Genomic DNA, 24353 nt, shown 5'->3' on the forward strand with positions numbered 1-24353 from the left:
CATTTTTAAACTTTAAAACTTCGTGTGTCTCAGGATTGTGATCTTTAAGGCATGAAGGTATGAATATACAGCTAAATTGAAGGCATTATGGAGACCCTGCTGGAATCCCCCCACTCCCACCAGGGGATTCTTCCCTTGCCCCAGGAAATGGGTGTCTGTATCCTCGCTTATTAGTACAGGTTCACACATTTTGAACAAGAAAGTTGGACTGTATGATATCCCTTGGTGTTACATGTGGCATTTCACTCCTACCAATATGAGATGTTTTATAAAGCATCCTCTGTGATGCTGAATCTTGTCAGGAACTCTTCTAGCAAGTAGCAGAGCAGTGTTCAGACTGTGCTCCTGCTGTTACTTCCATCTGTCTTTATTTTCATTAGTAAAGAGTTTTGTTCCTTTCTCTTTTTTCCTCAGTCAAGAGTCCAAGTCCTACACTAGAAAACAGCCAGTTTACATTTAGGCCAGTGGATGCTTCATAGAATTAGTTTAAAACCAGAAAATATCCTAAGAGATATAGGAAGTGTTAGGAAAGTACCTGAATACAGAGAAATCTAGACATATGTGGAAGAATGGGAAATTTGTTCACTGAATCCTGTAGATAAATTCATTTAACTGAAGACAAAACAAACTGGAAAACAAAAGAAACAGTATTTTGCATCATTTTGGTACATACATAATAGGTGAATTTTATCTTAGAATGTTACCTTTATTTTAATAGAATATCTCTGAAAAATATTTAACTATATCTCCTTTACTACTTGTTAGCTTCAGCTGTTTGAAAAGATAGACTGTCCCTGATCCAACTGAAGCAACTTTTGAAAGTGAAAATAGTGCTTTGAAAGCAGGAAAGGTACCTCATTAAGGGCTAGATGTTAAACAGGTGCAGAAGCTAGAGCGTTTTATGTTTATTGCCTTTTCCCCAAGTTCCTCTCAAACACAATAGAAAAAGTTGAGAAAATATTTGTCAGGTATTGTGGTGATGCAGTATCTGTATCTGAAGCTAAGGTATTCTTTCCAGCATGAAGATTGCAGTGGTGGTTTGGTTTTGCTTATGATTGACCAACACATAAGCAATACCCAGCTTCAAGTCTCAGGGACCAAATTAAACTCTTAAATCTTTTTGGTCAAGTAGGATAGCAGAGATCTAGTGAATAATTGTGCTCAAAGAAATTAACTTTAGACTAAAATGATGTGTTCTCTGATGCACAAAAGATAGGAAATTTTTTTTGAGATTTGTGTATTAAGCTATTGCTGTGGATGCAGTTGATTGGCTATATATGAAGACGGAGGATTTGTAATTCCTAATTATGACTAATAGTCCTAATGCATACTTTCCACTAGAACAAGGTAGTGCATGGCACACCCGTATTTATGAACTTTTATGGCGTTGTGTATATATTTTTCAGATGAACTTTAGGAATTCCGCACCTGATTAATAGAAAAGTTACCATGTATGGGATGAAAATGTAAAATTGTCTTTTATTGACTTATCATAGTAAAATACTGCATAGTCTTTATTTTTTTATTCAGAGACATTATTTTAAAAAATGCAGATAACATATGAGAATGTCAGGAAAAAACATGCAGGGTAATCTGCTAATTTCTTACAAGTGCATTCCTAAAATTCTGCCTAAGCCTGATAGCCAGTAGACTGCATGAAAATTTCTGAAGAAGAGATGAAGGCTAAAAATGAAGGTAGAGGGAATATTGATTTCCCCCTTCCTATTTCTTCTAGTACAACTTGAAATGGATCCATTCTGTTTGTTATTCCACATGACTTTGAAACATGTTATTAATATAAAGCCCACAATTTATGAGATTTTGAGTGTCTTAGATGGAGTTGGCTCTAACTCAGATGACACTTACAAGCCCAAGGCAGTGCTTAACCCATAATTACTGCAATGTCACATCTTGGAAACTCTAGCAGTTCTCTGTCCCAGTGGAAATGGTTTTTTGCCCCACTGCCAAAAGGCTTATGTGTTGACTCACTTCCTTTACCAATATGACAGTTTCCTCCACATATTTACTGCTCTGGGCAAATTTATGTTATGTTAACAAATCTGTCTTCATATAACTTGAACAAATCTGAACATATTTTAAAAGGAATTTCAAATTTTTAGTGGTTCTTATAAGTAGTAAAAATACTTTTGTTTGCCTTTCGTTAAGGCAATGTTTGTTTGCAGACCTTTAATTTTCAACCTTTAAAATAATTCTTTGCTAATAGCTCTGAATTCTGTTTGCTTCTTAACTTTTGTATTTACTGCATGTATTATTGCACTGAATGTTTGCTGAATTTCCCTTAACTGATGTTGCATTGCCTTGTTTCTTGTGAACAATGAAATAACTATAAGCTTGCTGTAACTCTAGATTTTCATAGTTTATATTTGCTTCACTAATCTCTGGCCTTTTTTGCTAATGCTGCATGATTGTTCAACCTGGGGTACCAGGACGCTGCATTGGGATACTGATCCATCAGTTCTTCAGCTCCACTCTGATTCCGATCTGGGGTATTGCATAGATTTCTTATATTCCCTCTTTCATGTGCTTATGGATAATAAGTATGAGCGTTTTTTCCTTTAAGACTTGTAGTTGTTGTTGTTAAGAAACTGTTTTGTAAGTAATAGAAATTTGCTGTCCCTAGACTTAGCACAGTTTGCTTGCAATGAGAAATTTTTATATCATTTAATATACATTAGATGCTTATTTCTAATAAACACAAATAAGTTTTGTTTTCTTTGAGTCTTTCTTTGACAATATAGAAACTTTAAGGAGTTATTTATTTAAAATAAAAAGGTTAGCGTGACTGTAAATACAGAGCAACTCCCATCTTTTCTTAGAAATGTTTATAAAAGCTGTAGCTCATTATAAACATTAACTAAAACCTGTATTGTGTGCTAAAAATTATGATTCTGCCCACCAAAATCTTTCAAAAGGAGTTACTCTTCTACTTTTATCTTGGGAGAGGAGCGGATAATAAGAAACTAAATCTGATCTAGGTAAATAGTTGGATCATTGCAGTATTATTACAGTACATACTGCAATTAGGTTTTACAGAAGGCTACAGTGGCTGAATTAATGTTGTGGAGGTTTTGGAATATATTATGTGTTGTATGATGTTAGCTATAGCTACCTTTAATGAAGTCAGAAAGCTCAGAGGTTCTCAGTATTGTGCTCTGTAACAATGTATTATGGATAAATCATTTGTCAGTGTGAGTTCCAGGTCAGCCTGGCAGCTCTGCAATCCAGATAGTACCTTAGAGGTGGACTAAAAAGAGCAGCAAAGTAAAAGACTAGGAAATGCTTTTTCCATCAGCATAACTAAATTGGTTTTCAAGCTTTATAATCCTGGAACTGTTGCTGTACAAGCATGGCTTGTGAGTAGATCTGTACCTTTAATAATACAGATGTATCATATAGGTGGCAGTATTCTGGTCAAGCACAAAGAGCAGAAATTCAAAATTATATCATAATGTCCAGATATTTATATGTGTACCTCGTCCTTTTTGTCACAGATCTATAAATGGTTGCTGATTTTAAATAATAATTATAAAATAGTAGTCGTAATCATGTTCAAAGTTCCCACTGGATTTGACTAGGCAGTGCTGTGACATAATGACTTGGGTATTATTCTAGGCAAAATGTGAAATAATAAAATTAATTTTTTTTTTAATTTTTAAATTAATTTTTTTTAGACGTGGACCTGTTAAACTTGGAATGGCCAAAATTACACAAGTTGACTTTCCGCCTCGAGAAATTGTTACCTACACAAAGGAGACACAAACACCTGTTATGACTCAGCCCAAGGAAGGTGAATGGTTAATTTATTACTATTAAGTTATTTTTGGTTTCTTTTAATATAATAATGATGACCACTAGCAATTAACTCCCCTACTTCATAAGAATTTAAATTTTTATACCTGAAGCTTTTATTATGAGTTTTAAAAGAAGGAACTAATTTATTTATAACTTATGCAGTTTCTGTTTTCAGCAATTGAACACAGGCTTTCTTTCAGTCATAACTTGTTTGCTTTTCAAAAAATAACTTTTTCCAACAAAAATGTGGTTGGCTAGCAGATTTCCTTTTCAATGATGAAACACCTGAATTTATCTGCAAGTGGAAGTATTAGTCCTGAACTAGATTGTGTGTATTTCTACAACAAAGTCTCTCGGTTGTTTAATATCACTGACTTTGAGTATGTGTCTATGTTAGCAATTCTAGGTCCTACTTCTACATTCATAATTTTGCATTTTCCTGTTCTTTGGTATACAAACTTTTGGGTATTTATGCAAGGATGTATCTTTCAAACTGAATTGCTCAGTGAGCCAGAGGATATGATTTTTCTCTAACTGTGCTTCTTTTCTATTCTTCATTTTATCTGTATACCTGCACAGGTAGGTGTTTGTGGTTTTCCTGCTTTCATTTCTCCCATGCCCTCAACATTTCCTTTCTCTAATCCCTCAGGTCTTTTTTCCTCCCCTCTGTCAGGTTCATGGAATCTGAAGACTTAGGTTACAGTTTATGTACTTGAAGAGTTCTACTTCTGCTGCCTGCTGACAGTGGAAATTGCTTGGGATTGTATGATCTGAGTTTCACAGTAGATAGGCTGTAGTTGAGGCTTGCTGTAGTGGAGTGGAACAGTGGTCATCTCTATTTCTGCATTTACCAGAAAGCAGTCTCAATGCATGTATTGTCTCCTGATCCATTTCATCTCACAAATACCGATTTCTTGAGGGCCATCATAATTTTTTTCAATATATTTATTTCATGTGCTTCACAAAATTCACAGGTGTCTTTTCAACATTTCAGTGAAGATCTTTTTAAGGTTTATCTTAAGACCACCTGAGTACATTAATAACAAAGCTCTAAGTTCCCATTTTACAATGATATCTGAAATAGGATGTAGGTTTAAAAAAAAAAAGAATAAATCATGCTGCATACAAAAACTGGAGTCACTAGGTAAGAGATTTTTCTTGGTAAAAGAATTTAAAACTCTTGAAAACAATTGCCAAAAGCAATATGCTGAATTTACGGGATGCAATTAGATAAATCTAAATTCTGTAAAATGTATCTTATTGATTCTCATTTCTTCTCACAGTCTGAGTTGTGCTTATCTGTAAACAAAAATAACCTAGTGAAGTACACTTGAAAGGGGAGCTTGCAACTGAACTTACACCTGCAGTAGCTCCCTTATCCAGCAGCAAGCTGCATCTGAGCTGGGTTGGCTCAGCATTCACAGCTTCCTATAAAGTGAAGTAAACTGGGCCCTTCATAATGTATTTTGAGATTTTAAAATGCTGTTGGAGCTGTGCTCTTGAATAAGGAAAATAGCATTTTTATTAGATTGTGTTAACATTTGGTTTGGTGGGGAGGGACAGCACATGAAATAAAATTAATAAACCCACAGCAAATCACTAAATAGTTCTTTTTGTTCCAGTTCAGTGTGCTACAGTGGTTATGTAGTTCCATTGTAAGCTGAATTAAGAAACATTCAAACCTATCTGCCTGGTGGACAGATAGGAAGTAGAAGTAAACTAGTTTTAGATAAAAACCATTTCTAGTTGTTATGGAAATATTGTGGCAACACATAATACCAAGTGAGTTAAATAGGAGAGACTTCATGTCCTCAAATAAGACTTGGCATTTTGAAATGCCTGTTTCGGAGTCCTGTAACAGTTATATTAATTTTGAAATGTGGCAGCTTCCATAGGAGATGAAGGCATTTAGTGTTCTAACAGTTTTCACAACTTCCATTATTTCATTGCAGTACTAATATGTTGATTTATTATGACTTCAGAGTATTTCAGAAACTGCCTTAGGAAGATTGATTCTTAAATATTATAAAACAATAAAATCAGAATGTCTCCTAGGAATCAGTTAATCCAAAGAAAGATGTGTGTATGGGGAATATGATTTTGCTCAGCTGTCACAATTAAGGCTTTCCAGGACTAACTGGGTACTTGCTACTTAGTGCTGCTGTACAATACTGTGCATGTGCAGTTGCAGCTGACTGCAGACAGTGTTACTGTATTAATTAAACTCTTTGAGGAATAATTGTCTGCTAACATCTCCAGGACACAGAATTAAAATATTAAGCAGCGTAATAAAAATAGGATGCATAGGATTTGCTTCTTGGATGCTGGTCCAGTGAATGCAAGATTTATACATTTTAATATTTTTTAAAGAAATAACAAAGATCATGCATGATCTTTGTGGGTCCCTTCCACCTCAGAACATTCTGTGATTCTATATTATCTAGTACATGCCTTAAATGTACAGAAATACAGATAGGGAAACTTGATGTGAAGACATTTGGCTTAACAAAAGCCACCCATTTCACAGATGATTTAACTTTGATTAACCTTCTCTGCAGCAACAGATTGCTCAGACAACTGGAACTACACTCTACAGTGTTATTGCTAGGTGCAGCCTAATTTACAGCACTGTTTTTCCTTCTGTCTTGCCAAAATATATCACAATTTTTATGTTAACTCAAAGTAAAAATTCAGTGGTTCATTAAATCTGTTTTTAGCATTCATTGGCAAGACATTTGTTGCTATTAAAGTTTGCATAAAAATAGCAGCTACTTTACTGCTCAGTTTGTAACCTTAGATCCCCTGATTGCCTGTCAGAAACAACATGGAGTTAATCCCTTAGCATATTATAATGAATATTCATTGATACGTTGATGTGACATATGGTTCCATTTCCTGTCTTCATCGCCCTGGGACTTTTCCAAGTCTTTGCAGCTTTTTTTTTTAATCTGAAATCATATTTGGTACACTGACAATTGAAGTAGCTTAAAATGCCAATAGGTACAGTCAATAATGAGTAAGGGGGATGCAGTTAGGGAGTGCCCTTAAGGTTTCAAATTTAGGTAGCTGACTTGAGATAAATGCAATGCATGACGGTATTGTGGGTTCTTGACTTATTAGACTGGGACTTTCACAGAAATAGTATGTCCAGTGCTTCCATGTTTGCTGGGTGCTCTGTTATTGTTATGCTTATTCCTTGCAAATTCTGGCATCTGCTCTGCTATTAAATAAATTCAGGATGAAGGTGAGACGGGAAAAGTAATTAAAACAAACATTACTTACCTCATTTTTCAGTCCAGCAGCTTAATGGTGCCTTTTTTGTGAACTGGAAGAAAGATTCCTGGGTTTTGAATAGAAAGCATTCTAGTTTTAGATAATTAGGTAAAAAAGTTGTATATTTGGGGATACTTTTTTTATTTTGGCTTTTTTTTCCCTCCAGATCCCTTAATAAGAAAGTTTGCATGTGACTCTTCTTTAGGGAGAAGGTTTTAGATTTATGCAGTTGCAGATAAATCAGTGAGATGACATGTTCAATTTCAAGTCTGATACTTTGAGAATATTAAAATAAGTGCTGTATCCCGCATTTAAATACAGTAATATCATCTGGCTGTATGCAGTAAAACTACTATGAAGGAATTTAGAGCTCTGTATAATATATGCCATTTATGTTTCAAACATTAAAAGTCAAGAGCAATCAACTTACATGATCTTTTGAATAAAATATGTAGATTAGAAGGTCATATAGCACTAAGGGGTTGACCATCTACTTTTGACAAGAATTTGACTCCTGTCACTGAAAATGGTACTTAGAATCAGTGTAGTATGACTAATGGGGGGTTGGGCTGAAATTTCTAATTTGGGACTTCCAGTGCTAGACTAATGTATCCAGAGTGACCCAAAATCAAATTTCTAAATTTGAAGGCATCATTTAATTCTGCAAGATTGATTGGCAGGGCTAAAAAGAGGGGTATTTTTATCCTAGTGGCCAAATATGTGATCCTGTATGTGTTGTTCTCAAAGTCATGTGTGTTAACTCATATTACATTTTTTAATTAATCATTGTTCACACCTGTAGCTATTTGACATTAAGAATTCCCTTCTTTAAAATGGCCACAAGTTATCCAGTTTTCAGGTTAGGAGTCTGCTGTGCATGCGAATCCATCGAGAAAGGAGCAGTGTCTTTCTGTTTCTTTGCGTGATTATTTTGCCCAAAAAAGCTTTCATTTTTTTTAAGTAGCACAAAAGCTGTAATTGGCATGCTTTGTAAGGAAGTGTCAATGTGCAAGAGAGTGGAGATCACTAAGAATTCTTTTACGGGTTCTTTCCCCTTTGCACCACCGCCTCCTCAGCAGGGTCACTGAGATCACTAGCTTTTCTTGAAATGGCCATTTTCACTGGCAGGTGCATTATACCCTGTATTTTCAGATTGTTTTTCCATTCTGAATGTTTGGCAGGTTGATTGCTCTGGCTGCATTGACGGAGAAAGGGCTGACAAATGCAGTTGGGCTGGCTGAAAAGACAGTGATTACTGTTTTCCTTTGTGGCTGATTGAGGCCCTTGAAAGGAAAGATTTTAACCTTCACCATTTGGTTCAAAAGTATGAGCATATATTGAAATCATTCATGCCATTTATCCTAGTTCTGTAAACTTGTCAGAACATAAAAATCGCTCAATTTCAAGTAATGTAGGATTGGCATACGTCATTATCATTTTGATTAAGTTGGAGTTTGTATTATTGTGTGCATTATACAGTGTCATTTAAAGCTTTCTTTCCTGCAGGTACAGTTATATTTTTATTGCCTATACTATGGAGTTAGAAAGATTTTCAGACCTCTTTAAACCTATCACTATGTGTGTGGTTTGGCAGCTGGTATGGCCTACAAGCTGTATTTTGTTTGCAGGGTAAAGGCTTGTCTGTAGACCTCCTGGAGTGCTGGTAATTGCACAGGCTTGCCATTGGGGAAAGACATGATTGGAAGCAGTCAGGCAGAAAAATGTTGTGCCATCCCATTGCCACCTCATAGCAGAGAGACAATCCTTGCAGTACCATCTGGTTGTTGCTATCTAGTCAGCTGGCCTGGCTGCTGGGACCATGGCTTGGCAGCTGGTTCCCATCCCTTGACCACTCCTTTTTTTTTACTCTTTTTGTGTGCATGCATGTGGATTATTTTTATTTTTTTTTTTTACTTTTTGTGTTAGATAACTTTGAACATGGGTCAGGGAGATGGCTGCAACAATCAAGCCTAGTCCCTGTTGAATACTGTCTCATTACTTGTGATGAGGCATGCAGCAGTCTCCTGCTGCCATTCCCTTATAAGCAGATGACGTAGCTGTTTAACCTATAAAAACAAGTCTTTTCAAAAGCTTATTCTAGAAAGTGGATGAAGAAAAGCCAGCATATCCCACAATTCTAAGTAATTTAAAGGTATTTTCTGGTTTACAGTATTCAAAGAATAAAATGTGGAAATGCAGAAAGTGCTGTAAGCCTTGTCAGTATTCCTGAACATTAACATTTTATGTTATTCATTGCAATTAGGGAAAACACATTTTCCTGTAAAGTTCTCATTGCCAAACATGATACAGATAATGAGACTTGCATCTAGAATGACAGAAAAAATGTAATTTCTCCGCTATTATCTTTAGCAAAATTTGCCTCTCAGAATAGCAACCTGAAAGCTAATGTAAGCCATCTTCATGCCATGTGCAGACCCATTAGACTGATGCTTTCAGATCATAAGTAAGCAGCTGCTCTGTAGACTATTTTAGACATCTGATTTTTCTTTATTCCACAGCATTAATGTGTCAGTGTGTTACACAGAACGTGAATCCACCGCATGGTTCTGTGTGGAATCATAAATGCCTGTAAGACAGATTTCCACTTTGGATTCTTTACAATTTCCTGTGTGTCTTATTTCTGTTTATGCAGTTATGTAACTCAGTGCAACTGATACCCAGGTGGAGACAGTGTTCCAATGATATTTTGGTTTGTGATAATGTTATCCTTGGCACTACATTTTACAAATGCAACCATTTTAAGCTACATGATACCATTTTACATCAGCTTATTTGAGATTCATATAGAATGTTACTGTCCCCCTTTAGAAATACTGACAGTCTCACCATAATGTTTCTCCTTAGATGAGGAAGAGGAAGATGATGTGGTTGCACCAAAACCATTAGTTGAACCTGAGGAAGAAAAAACATTAAAAAAAGAGGAGGAGGAAGAAGGTACTGTTCACCTCAAGACATTCTGAGTATGCTGTAAAGAAAGCCATCAATACATCTTTTAACTTTTTGTTTTGTTAATTTAAAATTAATTTCATTGTTAAATACTAATTAGCCAGAAAACCATAAAATGCAAAAACTATTAAAAATCATGATAAATAGTGTTTTTCTTTCTTGATTGGTGAAAGCATACAGTCCAGAAAATGTCTGTATAAATTTATTTCAGCTGCCCCTCATGAGCTCACAGAGGAGGAAAAGCAACAAATTTTGCATTCGGAAGAATTTTTAAGTTTTTTTGACCACTCCACAAGGATTGTTGAAAGAGCCCTTTCTGAGCAAATCAACATTTTCTTTGACTACAGTGGAAGAGACTTAGAGGACAAAGAAGGGTAATGTGAATGTTAAATACTTTTCTGTGAATTTCCAATACTTTTAATTGAAAAAATTATCTAAGATTAATGTCTCCTAATTGTCTTTATAGAGAGATTCAAGCAGGAGCAAAACTGTCCTTAAACAGGCAGTTTTTTGATGAACGTTGGTCAAAGCATCGTGTTGTCAGTTGTCTGGACTGGTCATCTCAGGTAAAAAATAATGTTTCAAGTAAAGAGTTGACTGTAAATTGTTGTAGTTCTATGCATTTGATTCCCATAAAAGCACAGTTGATACAGGCTGTATTTCTAAATGTGTTTCTTATGTGCTCCATGGTTTGCAAAAAGTAGACAGAGCTCTTAATATTTTATGAAAGGTAGCAAAAGATTCATATTGTGAAGAAAGTTGGTTTTTGTTTATGAACTGCTTTGTGGAGGTAACTCATCTTCACTAAAAAGAAAGCTCACTTAATGGATTTTAGAGTTATAAGAAAGTTATGATGAGAGAACAAGACTAAGTGTGTATGTTAATGCTGGTTTAGGAGCTAAATTAGCAACAATTGCAGTTTTAACTATTTTTCATGCCTTTATAATGCAAGGTGGTTTTTTAGCCCTATTTTGGCAAAAGAAAACAAAGATTCTAGGATTATCTGGACCTTTAGCTAATCATCTTGCTTATTTGAGTCTCTTCCGCTTACCATGCAGTATCCAGAATTACTTGTAGCCTCTTACAACAACAATGAGGATGCGCCTCATGAGCCTGATGGGGTGGCCCTTGTATGGAATATGAAGTACAAGAAAACTACTCCAGAGTATGTCTTTCACTGCCAGGTATGATTCTCTCTTGTGAGGAATTTTATGTTAATGAATTTGTATGCCCTTTCCTTATCTTTGTCAATATAATAATTTAATCGGGCTGGCATTTGCTTTAACCACATTTATTTGCCAACAGATGTTGATAGCCAGAGACTTCAGCTGAGAAATATTATTCTGTTTCAGAATTTCTGACATCATTCAGAATTCAGTCTTGTTTGAGAGCTTCTTTTCCTTTTTTTTATTTAAAAAACAGGAAAACTTTCTTGTGTACTGGTTGAACCACAAAGGTTTGTATGTAAGGGGCTTGAGTGAGATTGCATACTACAGCTTGGTTTACTGAATAAAATGAAGACAGCCTGAGGAAATGGAACGAGGATGAAAGTTAGAGACATACGCATCAAAAAAAAAGGCAGATAGAGGTTTTCCAGTAGTTTTCTGAAAGATAAACACATGCAAATCTCTTCCATTATGCCAAGCCCATGATATCCACGTTTTTCCCATCATTTTGGAAAATTACACAGTTGAATCAAAATTTAACCTCATGTTGTCACATTACTGTCAAAGACCAGATTGCAAAAGTAACTCTGTTATATCAAAATGTATTTCTACATTCTCTAAGAAGTAATGACTACAGAATGTGGCAAAACATTATTAAAATCTTGTGTTTTATTGGGCTTTCCTTTGCTAATAAACTATGCTAGGAGGAATAGATGTATGAGTGTGAAAGAAAAGAGGAGCACAACTTCATTTTATAAATTGAAGCAAAAAGACTATTGAGGGGTTACAAAGGGTGGGTGAATCCTTAAGTAAATGGGCAGTGAAATAATGTGCTGAATAAATTTAGGCAAAGAAGTTTATCTGATATTTGGCCTCATTTCCTTTAGTTTTAGACATAATGTCACTGAATGATAGTTCAGTGTTTGGTGATGTTTTTCTTCCTTTCAGTCGGCAGTGATGTCAGCTACATTTGCAAAATTTCATCCCAATCTGGTGGTTGGTGGCACATACTCGGGCCAGATAGTGCTGTGGGATAATCGCAGCAATAAGAGAACCCCGGTGCAGAGAACGCCACTTTCAGCTGCTGCTCACACGGTAGGAGGTGAAATATCTTCAAGGACTGTGCCCTGTTGAGATGTGTTTAATGTCTAGTAAATTCTGTCCAGTGCACTTGATATTGGCAGTGCTTAAATGTTTATGTCTGTATTTTGACACTTAGGAACCAGGCTATCCATAAAAACCAGAGTGTCAGAAAAAACAAGTATCAGTTTTATAGGGGAATATAATGTGTAATTTTGATTGGGATCAATCTTTTGTGCTTTGTTAAATGGTGAAGTTGTATATTTTACTGTACATTAATTATATCAGAAATGGCTATTACTTCTAAATTATTTTCTGATAATACTTTGTTTTTTAGCACCCAGTGTACTGTGTAAATGTTGTTGGGACCCAGAATGCTCATAATTTGATTAGTATCTCAACTGATGGGAAAATATGCTCTTGGAGTCTGGATATGCTTTCCCAACCACAGGTAAGATAACTTTTGAGATACAGATATATAGATATATATATTATCTATTCTAGATTAATATTTTATTAAAAATTCAGTTGATCTAATAAACATTAATCAACGTTTTCCCAACACATAGAATTAAGGCAGCTTGATATTTGATAAAATATTTTCCCAACCACAGGTAAGATAACTTTTGAGATACAGATATATAGATATATATATTATCTATTCTAGATTAATATTCTATTAAAAATTCAGTTGATCTAATAAACATTAATCAACGTTTTCCCAACACACAGAATTAAGGCAGCTTGATATTTGATAAAATATTTCCCCAGCTGTGGAATCAAATATTTTCTGTTGTTTCTTTTGTATAGTTTTGGTGTACTTGTGTTAGTGGTGAACACAAATGTAGTAAGAAAACTTCCTTATTACTGCCCAATCTAACCAAGTAAAATAAAAAGAAAATTCTTCTATTGTAAAATCTGAAAGATTTTTAGAGATGTAAATAATTCTTTTTATAAAGTAAGTTGCTGATATTTTCACTACAGGATAGCATGGAGCTGGTTCACAAACAGTCCAAGGCTGTAGCTGTTACCTGCATGTCTTTCCCTATTGGAGATGTCAACAACTTTGTTGTTGGCAGTGAAGAAGGCTCAGTGTACACTGCATGCCGTCATGGCAGGTGAATACAAACTTTAATTCTTCAAAGGAAATAAAAATAGTGAAAGGATGAGTTCCTGAATGCTTTACACTCAAAATTTTTGAAGTTCATACTTTCTCCTTTGCACTGAAGAAGTTCAGAGTATCTCTGAATTTCAGTGCACTTTTTCCTGAGTAAGAGCTTCATTAAAAACCGAAATGGTTGGAATTCTGAATTGGTATTATGAGTTGTTTGTGTCGAGGGCAGCAAAGGTCACTGTGGTTTTATTCATTTGAATTGTAGCAGAACATTCCAAACTTCGTATCAGTTTTGTAGATAATTGTACAGTAACATCACGCACAAATCTTAAATTGGCTAGCTGTTCTCCTGCTGTTCAATCTATTTTGAAATTGTCTGACTGTATCTTATCAATTGCTTTCTTAAATATAATTGAGTGTCCAGGTTTCATCTCAAATACACATCACCTTGCTGCACAGCTTTTTTGGTTCCAAAGTACCCAAAATTGTATCACTTTTGTGTAACATCCTTCCCATCTGTTTCCCTTCTTTTTCATCACCCCTGATAGGAGGCTATTAGGGATATATTGTTACTGGTTTATGTCTGAACCTCATGCCCTTGAAGTATATGCAACTTCTCCTAATTTAATGGGAGTTTTAGGCTTATTCCTGAGACTGAATTTTGTTGTTTGTATGAATTGAAGTTGTAGTTATTGCTTGGAGCACAATGTAGTTAAATGTGTGGACTGGTACCTGAATGAGTCTCCTGTCCCTAGGATATTTTGGCACTTAGAGTTAGTAGAAAATACATGTTGAACTTAAGGTCTGTTTTCAAGCCTGGTCTTCTGTGATACTGCTGTGGTGAAGCCTTTTGCAGTGGGGTAATATCTATATAAGGCAGCAAAATCTTGTGGCTGTATTTAAATTGCATTTCAGTGCTATCTCTGTCTGCAGATGTTTGGTTGCCAAATCAATTAACCTTGGTTGTATATTCTGAAACAGCAAAGCTGGAATCAGTGAGATGTTTGAAGGACACCAGGGACCAATCACTGGTATCAACTGCCATGCAGCAGTTGGACCTGTAGACTTCTCACATCTTTTTGTCACCTCTTCTTTTGACTGGACAGTAAAGCTTTGGACAACGAAGGTAACTTAGATAGTTCAGTGGTTTTCTTCATAGCCCTTGACACAAGGTGGTGCTATAATGTAAGCTACTTATGGAAGTTCACAAACCTGAAGTCAAATTGTGTGAAGTTGTGAGGTTCTTAGCTGCAGTCCTGCAAAAAGGAGACAGCTGATGAGCAGAACTAAGATTAACAGCATAAAACTTTGCTTTCAGCTTGTACATAATTTGTATATTTCTGATCCATTCTTTCCAACCTTTTGCCCTTTGTTATCAACAATGACTACAATGTAATCAAATGTAAATCATGTTATAAAGTCAATTACCTCATATATTCATAAGGCAAATGTTTTGCTACAATTTTGTGGAGGACTAAGGGATGGCACCAAAACTAATGTCAATTAAACTTGATGAGGCTCACAATTGATATATATGTCATTTCCATTGCCAGAATGACTTCTTTCACTGTTAGACTGATGCCCTGAGAAATGCAAAGCAGAGAAATCGGATTTAAAATCTCTGAGCAATAGTCACTGAATTATCATTGGCTAGATTTACAAGATTATTAAAGCATTACATTTACAATTTACAATTGGCTTGCTATTGATTGTTTTATAATAGCAGCCTATAGACTGCATGCTTTGGAAAGCATACCTTTAATAGTAAAAAGCATTAGATTTTGGCTGATTTTTGCAGTGGCAATTTTATAAAGCAAGTCAAAATGCAAATCACTTTTTACTCATTGCTGGTAATACTGTTGAAGTTCTGTATTTTGCTTTACCTGTTCATTTTATAATTTTGAAATGTAGGGTTTGGTTATCACATTGTTGTCTTTGCTTCTTTTCAGAATAACAAACCTCTCTACTCCTTTGAAGATAATTCGGATTATGTTTATGATGTGATGTGGTCTCCAACTCACCCTGCCTTGTTTGCCTGTGTGGATGGGATGGGCAGGCTTGACCTGTGGAATCTCAACAATGATACTGAGGTGAGAAGTCAGGTTAATGGTCAAATGCAGCTGGAAAATTGTTTATACAAAACAGAAAAATTTGGGTGTTTACCAGTTTTGCATGTTTTTTTACCATAGCTTGTTTGGGTTTTTTTTGTTTTTAAATATTCTGTAGTTCCAGTAGTTTCTGTGTAGTAGATAGCATTCTTTGATTAGAGGGTTACAAATGACTCCCCTTAATGAATAAAAGCAGTAATTAAATTGTTTTACCTATAACAAGAGAGATTAAAACATCTGTTGATGTAACACTGATCCATGTTGTGAAAGTGATTATAGACCTCCCACCCTGAGGCCTTGTCAGCCTACAGCTTAACAGTGTGAACAAAGCTGTTACCACACACCACCGCTGTTCCTACTGCCACAGTAATACTGCAGTGAAAGTGCCATTTGTTTCTAACTTAGTGAACGGAATGTTTGGTTTTCTGGTGTGAGTTATAAACTTCATTATAGCAGAAACCTTTTCCAAGATTTGCTGGAGGTAGATCAGAGGAGAAACCTGACAGATACTTAGTACTTAAATTTGACCATCTGAAAAGTACGTATAGAAGAAAGTTGCAGGACCATATGCCAGCCTGTGGCTTTTGTTGTAGTTAAGGCCTTGCGCTGCGGAAGAACTCGGGATGTAACGAGAAAGTTAGAAACCCACCCCTCTCTGTTAGGATAGCAAGGCCCCCTGCAATTAGCCAATAGCACCTAACTGTGATGTAAGCAGATGGGAGTAACACAGTGACCCCAGACTATAAAATGTTAAGTTTCCCTGCAATAAATCGCCATATTCGCCATCCATCACATTGATGCAGTGGGATATAGACCGCGCGGCTGAGGATAGCCGCCCGTGCTGGTTCCAGCCAGGGTATCAGCCTTGCTTGGACACCCACAGGCTTTAAATTGGAATTACCAATTCTAGCCTTTTGGACAGGGCTTGACCTGCCAAAACAGCTGATTTCCACCTTGCCCTCTGTCATAATCTTCTTGAGATCCCAGGGTGCCTCCTGTCCCACAAGAAGAGTGCAGATGTGCCTTTCGATAGCAGATGTTTGGCCAAGGGACAGATGTGTTGTTTTTGTCACTGAGGATAGCTTAAGGCCACTGAGGTCTTTGTATTGTGAACAGACTTTGATCTGTGTACCATGCACTGGTTGAAGTGTTGGGCACTTTTGATGCAGCACAGATGGCTTAGGTGTGTTCTGTAATCTCTAGTTTATGGAAACCTGATGCCTTTTTAGCAGTGTGTTTCAAATTGGTACAGGTGCCCACTGCAAGCATCACCGTGGAGGGTAATCCTGCTCTGAACCGTGTGAGATGGACACATTCTGGGAGAGAGATTGCTGTAGGTGATTCAGAGGGACAAATAGTTATATATGACGTGGGAGAGGTATGTATGTCCTGTATTGTGCAATGTATATTGCAAAACACTAGGGTTTCTTTATTTAGCAGTTTGCCTTTCACTTTTTTCTCTTGTCATTAGAGGAATAATAATTAGGCTTAATTTGTATTTTTTAATTAATATTTCCTAGTAGTGTTTTATTTATGGTGTTCTAGCATAACTTTTTAGCATGCTGCCATCCAGTCAAAAAGAAAAAGCTGTACTGTAAGGCTGGTGAAATAAGAATCAATCAGTTTTTTTACAGAAATTTTATCTTCTGTGTAACTGTGGCACATGTGAATTCTGATCCTAGCTTGAGAAGTACTGAACAATAAATTCTGCCATGGAGCAGCCTCGATTTTCTTCTTAGAGGGAAGCTGTTGTTATTGCAAGTATGTGTACTGCAATAGTACATGACTAATTGATGGGATGAGGATATAGCATTAGTATTCCCTTTGAAGGCAGTCTCTCAAGTGGAGATACATAGCACAAGCCTGAAATAATATCATTTTGTACTTCAATGCAGGAGTCTCAAATTCTGCTTCTTTTATTAGTTAGAGCTTTTGATGCTTACAGTAAATAACTAAAAGCTTATCTCCTGGAACCTCTTCTGAACATTAAGTGCTCTGCTGTTGAAAGTGAGCTCAGCTCTGTTTATCAGGAGGTTTCAGTAACACTCTCTGTGTCACAGCAAATCGCTGTTCCTCGCGGGGACGAGTGGACCCGGTTTGGCCGAACGCTGGCAGAAATCAACGCCAACAGAGCTGACGCAGAGGAGGAGGCTGCGACCCGCATCCCGGCATAGAGCCCTCCAAACAGGCTGCAGGGCTGCACTTGGCAATGACTGGATGCAAATCCTAGTGTGTCAGTTCTAATCATAGCTTAGGGGAGGAATATATGGATTCAACAATGGACTTTGAAATGTATTAAGATTACTGAAAATCAGATCTTGCGTTGTCATGTTTTATATAAATTGCAAGCACATTCTGGATTTGTGGAACTTTTAATACAGTTAACTTTGACTTTGCAAGGATCTTCTTTTGCTGAAACACTAACCTGGCATAAATTTGCTACTTGGTTTCTGTAAAGTCCAATCTGAAACAGTATCTTTTTGAAAAGTAAAAGTTCTGCTCCTAAAACTTTTTCTGTATTACAGACTAACCTTCATTAGGTAGAAAATCTCTGAATCATTCTTTAATTTGAACTCTTCACATTACCCATCATATGCATGCATATGTTCTGAGTTTCATTGTTTATATATAGATAAGCCTCAGACTCTGGTAGTGGGTAATATATGTGAATAAAAATTTGTCTGTAGTTACAAACTTACGTGATAACCAGACCTGAATTAATGAATACATATTTAATACCAATTTCCTTTTGTTTGAACTGATGCATTAAAAGGTGAGACTGATTGATAAATAAATACTATACAAGCACTTGTCAGCTGCCCTGACCACTAATCTGTGTAAAGTTTCTGGGAGCTGATCCTTTTGTTTTGCTGCACACATCACAGGCTTGTTCTCTACCCCCAACCACCCCTTACTGCCATGGCAATTGGCCAATAGCAAAAAGGCTCCTGTTATCAAATTTCTCTTTTCCAAAGGATAAGGAACTAGACTTTAAGTTAATTTCTATAGCATGATGATTCTTATTCTGTTAACTACAGACTTGCTACTAATTTTCTGTACTAAGATTTTTATTATTCTTTTTTAACACTGAACATTGAAACAAAATTTCTTAATGGTTTGAAACAGAAATGTCAGACTTTCTGTTAAAGGTTACTTTTTTCTTTCTTAGCATATTATAATGTTTTCTCTCAAGATGGGTTGCAGAGGGGCTGTTTCTTTTGGGTTGGTTGATTTTTTTTTTTTTAATAAATACTGCGAGTTTTCCTAATTAGACACTAAATCGGTTTTGTGGTATTTAACTTAGGACTACATTTGTTCTTAATATGTTACAAGCTCATTGTTTTGCCAGAAGAGCTAGTTTTATATGCTTAAAAATAGGAAATAGGTTTATATTCCTTAATTACTTTCATGTCCAGTAATGTCATTGTTTCTTTGCTGTTAAACTTTTCTGTTTAGTTTTGAGGGTTTTTTTCCTCTTTCTCCTTGCCTTAGTTCTGTTATTATGAGCAGCTTGTAGAGACACAGCAGTTCTGTCTCAGAAAGTTTTCTTTGTTGGCAGGTCTGGAAGTGAAATGTGTTTAGGCTTCCATTGGTGGAAGTGTGTGTCCCTCCCTTTTGAATGCAGCCATGCTGCTTGGTTTGCAGGCATTTATCCTGTGTGTTCTGCTCAACCCTACAACAGCAGCAGGTGAACAGTGTAAGAACAGGCACATCATGAGATGGTTTGTACCTTGAACCAAAAGAATTCTTAACAAGCACAAGGTCTCTTGGTTTGATGGTTTTGGAGGGAGGGGGTGCTTGGGTTTTTGGCTGGTTGTTCTTGTGGGGTTTTTTATTGACATTACTTTTCATTGAGTAATACATTTCCCTCGCACTTTTATTTTCAGAAATCCAGTAGATAAGGCTTTCTTTCACACACATGCAGGTCATAGGCATTAGTTTTGTGTAGTTCTAACCTTCTAATAATTTTCAGTTACTAAATTTAATGCTACTTAATCTTAATTCCTGCTTGTGGTCTTGTGGTCCTCCCTCACAGAATAGTTAACTACAAACTAAAAATGTTGTAAAAGCCATACCTGCAATCTTGAGACCAAAAGTGATGCTAGATGCTGTAAATGAGGATTCTGGGAGCCAAACAATCCAGTTTTGGAGCTGCAAGAAATACAAATGCTGTGTGCAGTGTCAAGTCTCCTAAGGCCTTGATCCTAAGGCAGTCACCAAGCTGTGATTAAGACTAAATGCCGTTTTTATCACTATTTCAAAAAGTGCAAGACAAATTTCATAGATACAGGGGAGTTCCCAGAAGCCTGTCTCTATCCAGAAACAGTACAGAACAAGAAATTCCTTAAACACAATACAACAAATAAAGAAGGAAGCCTTCTATCTAATGTGGTTATCTATATTCATGTTGCAGACTAGTAATCAAACCTCCAAGATCAGTGTATTGTAACCTCTGGCTTACTAAATATTATTCAGCACCAAAATAATTTTTATCTTCCTTAGAGGTTAGAGCTGGAGAAGGGCTGGACTGTGTAGCGTTCAGTTCTTAAGAAGCCATTTCTTCATAAACTGACTTAATCTCTGATGGGCCTGCTGTCACCTAAGGAAGAAAACAGAACCTGACATTGGTTTATACCACTTGGATATGCTCTATTCCAGGATGTTTAACCCTATAAGAAACATGTAAAACTTCAGTAAGCAAGGCTGGAAACCACCCATCTCATCTCTGGCTGCAATAACAGTGTGACTAATTTTCCTCCATGACAGCAGAAATCTAAACTCCTGTATTTCCCCTGACATTTTTTGCATTTAAGTATTACACCAGGGAAACTTTTGGTAGACACTAAGCCATAAATAGTTCAAGCTTTCACTTTCTCTTCTCCTTTTACTGTAAATACAAACCTGTAAATACAAACAATCAATTTTGCATATAAAAATAATACAAAAGTAGGTTTTTTCCCCCATGCAGAATAACCTAATCTCATGGTAAAACAATCTAGAAATAAAGAGAATGCTTTCATTTTTTTTATAACAAGTTTTCTATACTGGAAAAAAAGGCACTCTGTCTAAGAAACCCTGCAAAAATTCTTGAGTGTGTTAGTAACTGGCAAATCTCTCACTGTGTTTTGAATATGCTATCATAGAAGTAATTATCTATTACGTATTTAGTATTGCCATCTATTTTGAGAGAATTCTTTGTCACAAAGTAGTGCTGCAAAATAAAATATTGCATGTGCTCATCTAATTACTGTGTTCTCTAACACGAGCCAGCACATTGCATTTCAATTCCTTCGCTGTAACTAGCAGCAAAGGGCATTCCTGCAGAGGCTCTGTCCTGTCCTGTCCATTCATTAAATGGCTGCATCTGATCTTCACATTTCCTCTGTGGAGGGCAAAACAATCATACTGGACAACTTCCTATAAATTCAAAGAAGCAAATGGACACAAGCGTTTTTAAACATTTTATTGTCACGATTGTTAACAAAACACTTTCAAAACATCTGTACATTTCAAACTATTCTGAACTGCAATACCCATTATATAAATGTACGTGTATAGATGCCCTGATGTCTCTGTACAAAGATGTACAATATGTACAGTAACACTAAATGCAAGCTGTGCAAGGCAATGTCTAGGCTATAGCTTCATGCCACTGGTTAAAACAAGGCAGAGAACCACAGCTTCAATCAGTTCCTTGTGTGTAAATAAATAAATGCAGGTATGTATGAGTATTTGAAAGGAGCAATTAGATTTGCAAGCTCAGTTCAGCTAGAACACATGCAGCTGACTGGAAAACAATACAGCAGTACTCTTATGAACTCTTTCCTCTTCATCACTTTGTTCATTTGAAACATCTTTTCAGGACTCAGCTGCTACTGTGTGCTTGAGCTGAGGTGGTGGCAGGAGCTCGAAACTTTGGAAGATACAAACCAAATTTATTTTCTATACCAGCAAACGTAGCTGTAGCAAGTCTGTATCCTCCTATATGTGCAGGATTAACAGGAGGAAGATCTGAAATTCGTGTTTTTGGGGTAGATTCTGATCCAGTGGGTTTCCTGTTTGAACAAAGGGAAAAGGTCACTTTGTTAGTCTAGATTTCATAAGAAAGGACTTTAAATAGACTTATTGTGGCTTAAATACTTAAGTCTTTTGTCTGAATATGGAAGACTGTTAAAGCTGGCCTTAATTAATTGACTCTTATGGTGAAGTGAATGAGATCAGACCACTACTTAATTTTAAATAAAACCTAAAATTGAAGTTACATTTTTACTAATAATTTTTTCAAATTCTTTTTGATTCCAGTATACTGAGGAAAATGGACAAAACTGTCTTGCTGCCATGGAAATACAAATTAGTGTACTGAAATAAATATGAAATGGCTCTTCATCTCCTCATCTGTTTAGAAGTGGCATGGAAGTTTCCCTGAATTATATAAGCATGGGGGAATTTTCTTGCATCCTACAATCTAAGTACAGGTGCTCAAAGTCAACAAGTTTTAATGGCTCCCATGCATGAAAAAGTTTGGGGTTTTTCTTTAAATTTAGCAGTTGTTTTGTTCAAGCTAAATAGCAAATACTTGACTTACAGGCCTCCAAAATCAACATATAACCATCTCTGCAGAAGTTCGTAAGTGACCAAAGTAACACCAAACTGGGGTGAAGATCTGAACACACGAGCTGTTAAACATTAAAAATCACAGTGTTAAATAAAACAATTCCTCAGTAGAGAAGCTAAACATTTTTAACAAGGTGCTAGGTTTTTCACCATCAGACCTTGTAATCTGATTTCAGTTCTTAACAAAGCAAGTGTTAATTTACAGATTTAGGGTCAGGCTTAATTTTTTTTCTCACCTCCAGCTCCCTTCCACAAAGCTGAAGGGCCTTCTTCCTTTAGAATCTTTCTGAAGCAGTCAATAACTCCACTGTATGTTGTCTGACCAGCGCGAGCTGCCACTTGCAGTCTTGTCTTGATGACATCAGCAGGGGTTACCAAAGAAGCAGCAGGCACACCTTTTAGAAGAAAACCACATTTAATTTGCACAAAGGATCTTGTAAAAGATAAAACACAACTGAAAAATACAAGTGCAAACTTTCATAATTTTTACAAAGGCTACACATTACAAAAAAATGCAGGTTCTTACTCTTAATGCTCATAAAACTGTCGTGCATGAGATAATAATTTGTCTTCTAAATTTAAAGGCTGAAACTGATAGTAAAGGAAATCAACTCTCAAAATCCATTCTCAGCATCTTCTAGTGGTATGGCTGAAGTAGTAGTTTGAATCGAGACAGAATTGGCTATATATGTAATATATAAAAATTAGTTGTGTAAATTTACTGTATATGTTAATACTCTACAACATATTTTCCAGATTACATAGATGATTGATTTGGCAATTGAATCCTATGCATCCATCTGTTAAAGGTGTTGATGAGAAAAAACTACTGCTTAAAACCCCTATTCTACAGAAGTATGTCTAAACAGCTGTTTGGACTGTTCTGTAAGAGAATAGATGCTGCTTACTTCAGTAGGCAAGCCATAAAAAGACTGAGGACAATGAAGGTGTTTTACAAGTCTGCTTAGTACCAACAGCGTGATATTAGCCAACAGTGATGGAAGAACAAATCTTCACTTCCAAGGCACCACTCTCGGCTTTCTAGTCAAAGGAAAGGAGAAAGTTTTCAGAAATGTACTCCACAGTATGTAACTGTGTTATCTGAGATATTTCTGAATACTTCTGAATACTGTAAAAACTCCATCCCCCTAAAAAGAGGAACCATCTTCTGATTTAAAACCATGAAATTAATTTTGACTTCTGTTAAACTTTTACAGTCAGTTAATATTGAATTAAAATGTTAACAAGTCACTGACTGCATAGGTGATGATAAACTCTGAAGAGTCACTGACCAATTTGAGAGGTTTTAAAGGAAAACAAAAGCACTGCAGTTAAGCCTGCAAGCATACACCGACAGCAATCATATGCAGACTTTCCTTACAGGCAGATCCCTTCAAGACTGTATTCTTGCCTGCTGCCGTGTAACCGGGATTGAGTGAGCAACTGAGAATGTGAAATTTGCAATTCAGAGAGACAGATTCCTGTACGTGCTATAAAAGTAGGCCTATGAGATTGACACACGTTTTTAATAGGGTTCATCCCTTAGTATGAGCAACACAGAAACACTAATGAAACAACAAAGTTTGAAGTTTGCAGTCTAAAAAGTCTTATAGGAGATGCAAGTTAACAATATAAATTTGTATTGTATGAGTATAATAAGCTAAATAATTTTCCATTTCTGGAAGCTCTCCAATACTAAAGAATGAACAGGGCTACAGATCTGTTAGATGTTTCCTAGGTGGTCTCCCTTCCCTCTGGCATGAGGAACACACCAACTGGCACAGAGAAGGTGCAGCCAAGCTAGGTGTCAAGTCCAATATGGGAAACTGCTACTCACAGACACTCACAATTGATGTATATATCTATATAGTGATTCCTTACAACTGTAACAAGTAGCAAAGGGTCTTTCTCAGTCCAGTGGTGTTTCTGAACTGCAGATTCTGACACTGAATCATTCACAGTTGTGAGGCTCCGTGCAGACACCTGGTTTTCATCTGCTGAGCTCATCCCTGACAGTGCAGAATCTGGCCATCTCTATCTGCATGTTTAAATATTAACCACTACAGTTCCTACATCTAATATTTTTATACCCCTTGCCTTTAGTGAAAACAACCTTTTATCACAGCCACATATTGTCTTTATACTAAACTTGTATGAGATGCTGTAAAATATCTTAAATTTCAGAGTATGGTACTTCAGCTTCTTTATAAACTAATG

The 24353-nt window shown here is 36.2% G+C and overlaps 2 protein-coding genes across 5 annotated transcripts in view; one reads left to right on the forward strand and one right to left on the reverse strand.

The window, feature by feature from the left end:
* Window positions 1-19909, forward strand: part of DYNC1I2 (dynein cytoplasmic 1 intermediate chain 2) — a 28279-nt gene extending 8370 nt beyond the window's left edge. For all 4 annotated transcript variants that reach the window (XM_058840328.1, XM_058840327.1, XM_058840330.1 and 1 more), the window contains exons 5-16: window positions 3693-3808; window positions 9952-10041; window positions 10265-10427; window positions 10520-10619; window positions 11112-11237; window positions 12168-12314; window positions 12637-12750; window positions 13284-13417; window positions 14395-14539; window positions 15363-15503; window positions 16774-16899; window positions 17582-19909. In XM_058840328.1, coding sequence (XP_058696311.1) covers window positions 3693-3808; window positions 9952-10041; window positions 10265-10427; window positions 10520-10619; window positions 11112-11237; window positions 12168-12314; window positions 12637-12750; window positions 13284-13417; window positions 14395-14539; window positions 15363-15503; window positions 16774-16899; window positions 17582-17695 — 1516 coding nt within the window. In that variant the 3' untranslated portion in view covers window positions 17696-19909. The remainder of the gene's footprint in view (window positions 1-3692; window positions 3809-9951; window positions 10042-10264; window positions 10428-10519; window positions 10620-11111; window positions 11238-12167; window positions 12315-12636; window positions 12751-13283; window positions 13418-14394; window positions 14540-15362; window positions 15504-16773; window positions 16900-17581) is intronic.
* A 1061-nt stretch (window positions 19910-20970) lies between these two features.
* SLC25A12 (solute carrier family 25 member 12) overlaps window positions 20971-24353 on the reverse strand; it is a 46308-nt gene continuing 42925 nt past the window's right edge. Inside the window, exons 16-18 of the mRNA XM_058840326.1 lie at window positions 22373-22531; window positions 22108-22198; window positions 20971-21577 (exon numbers count right to left, since the gene is read on the reverse strand). Coding sequence (XP_058696309.1) covers window positions 21388-21577; window positions 22108-22198; window positions 22373-22531 — 440 coding nt within the window. The 3' untranslated portion in view covers window positions 20971-21387. The remainder of the gene's footprint in view (window positions 21578-22107; window positions 22199-22372; window positions 22532-24353) is intronic.

This window comes from Poecile atricapillus, chromosome 5 (assembly GCF_030490865.1).
Source record: "Poecile atricapillus isolate bPoeAtr1 chromosome 5, bPoeAtr1.hap1, whole genome shotgun sequence".
Lineage (NCBI taxonomy): Eukaryota > Metazoa > Chordata > Aves > Passeriformes > Paridae > Poecile > Poecile atricapillus.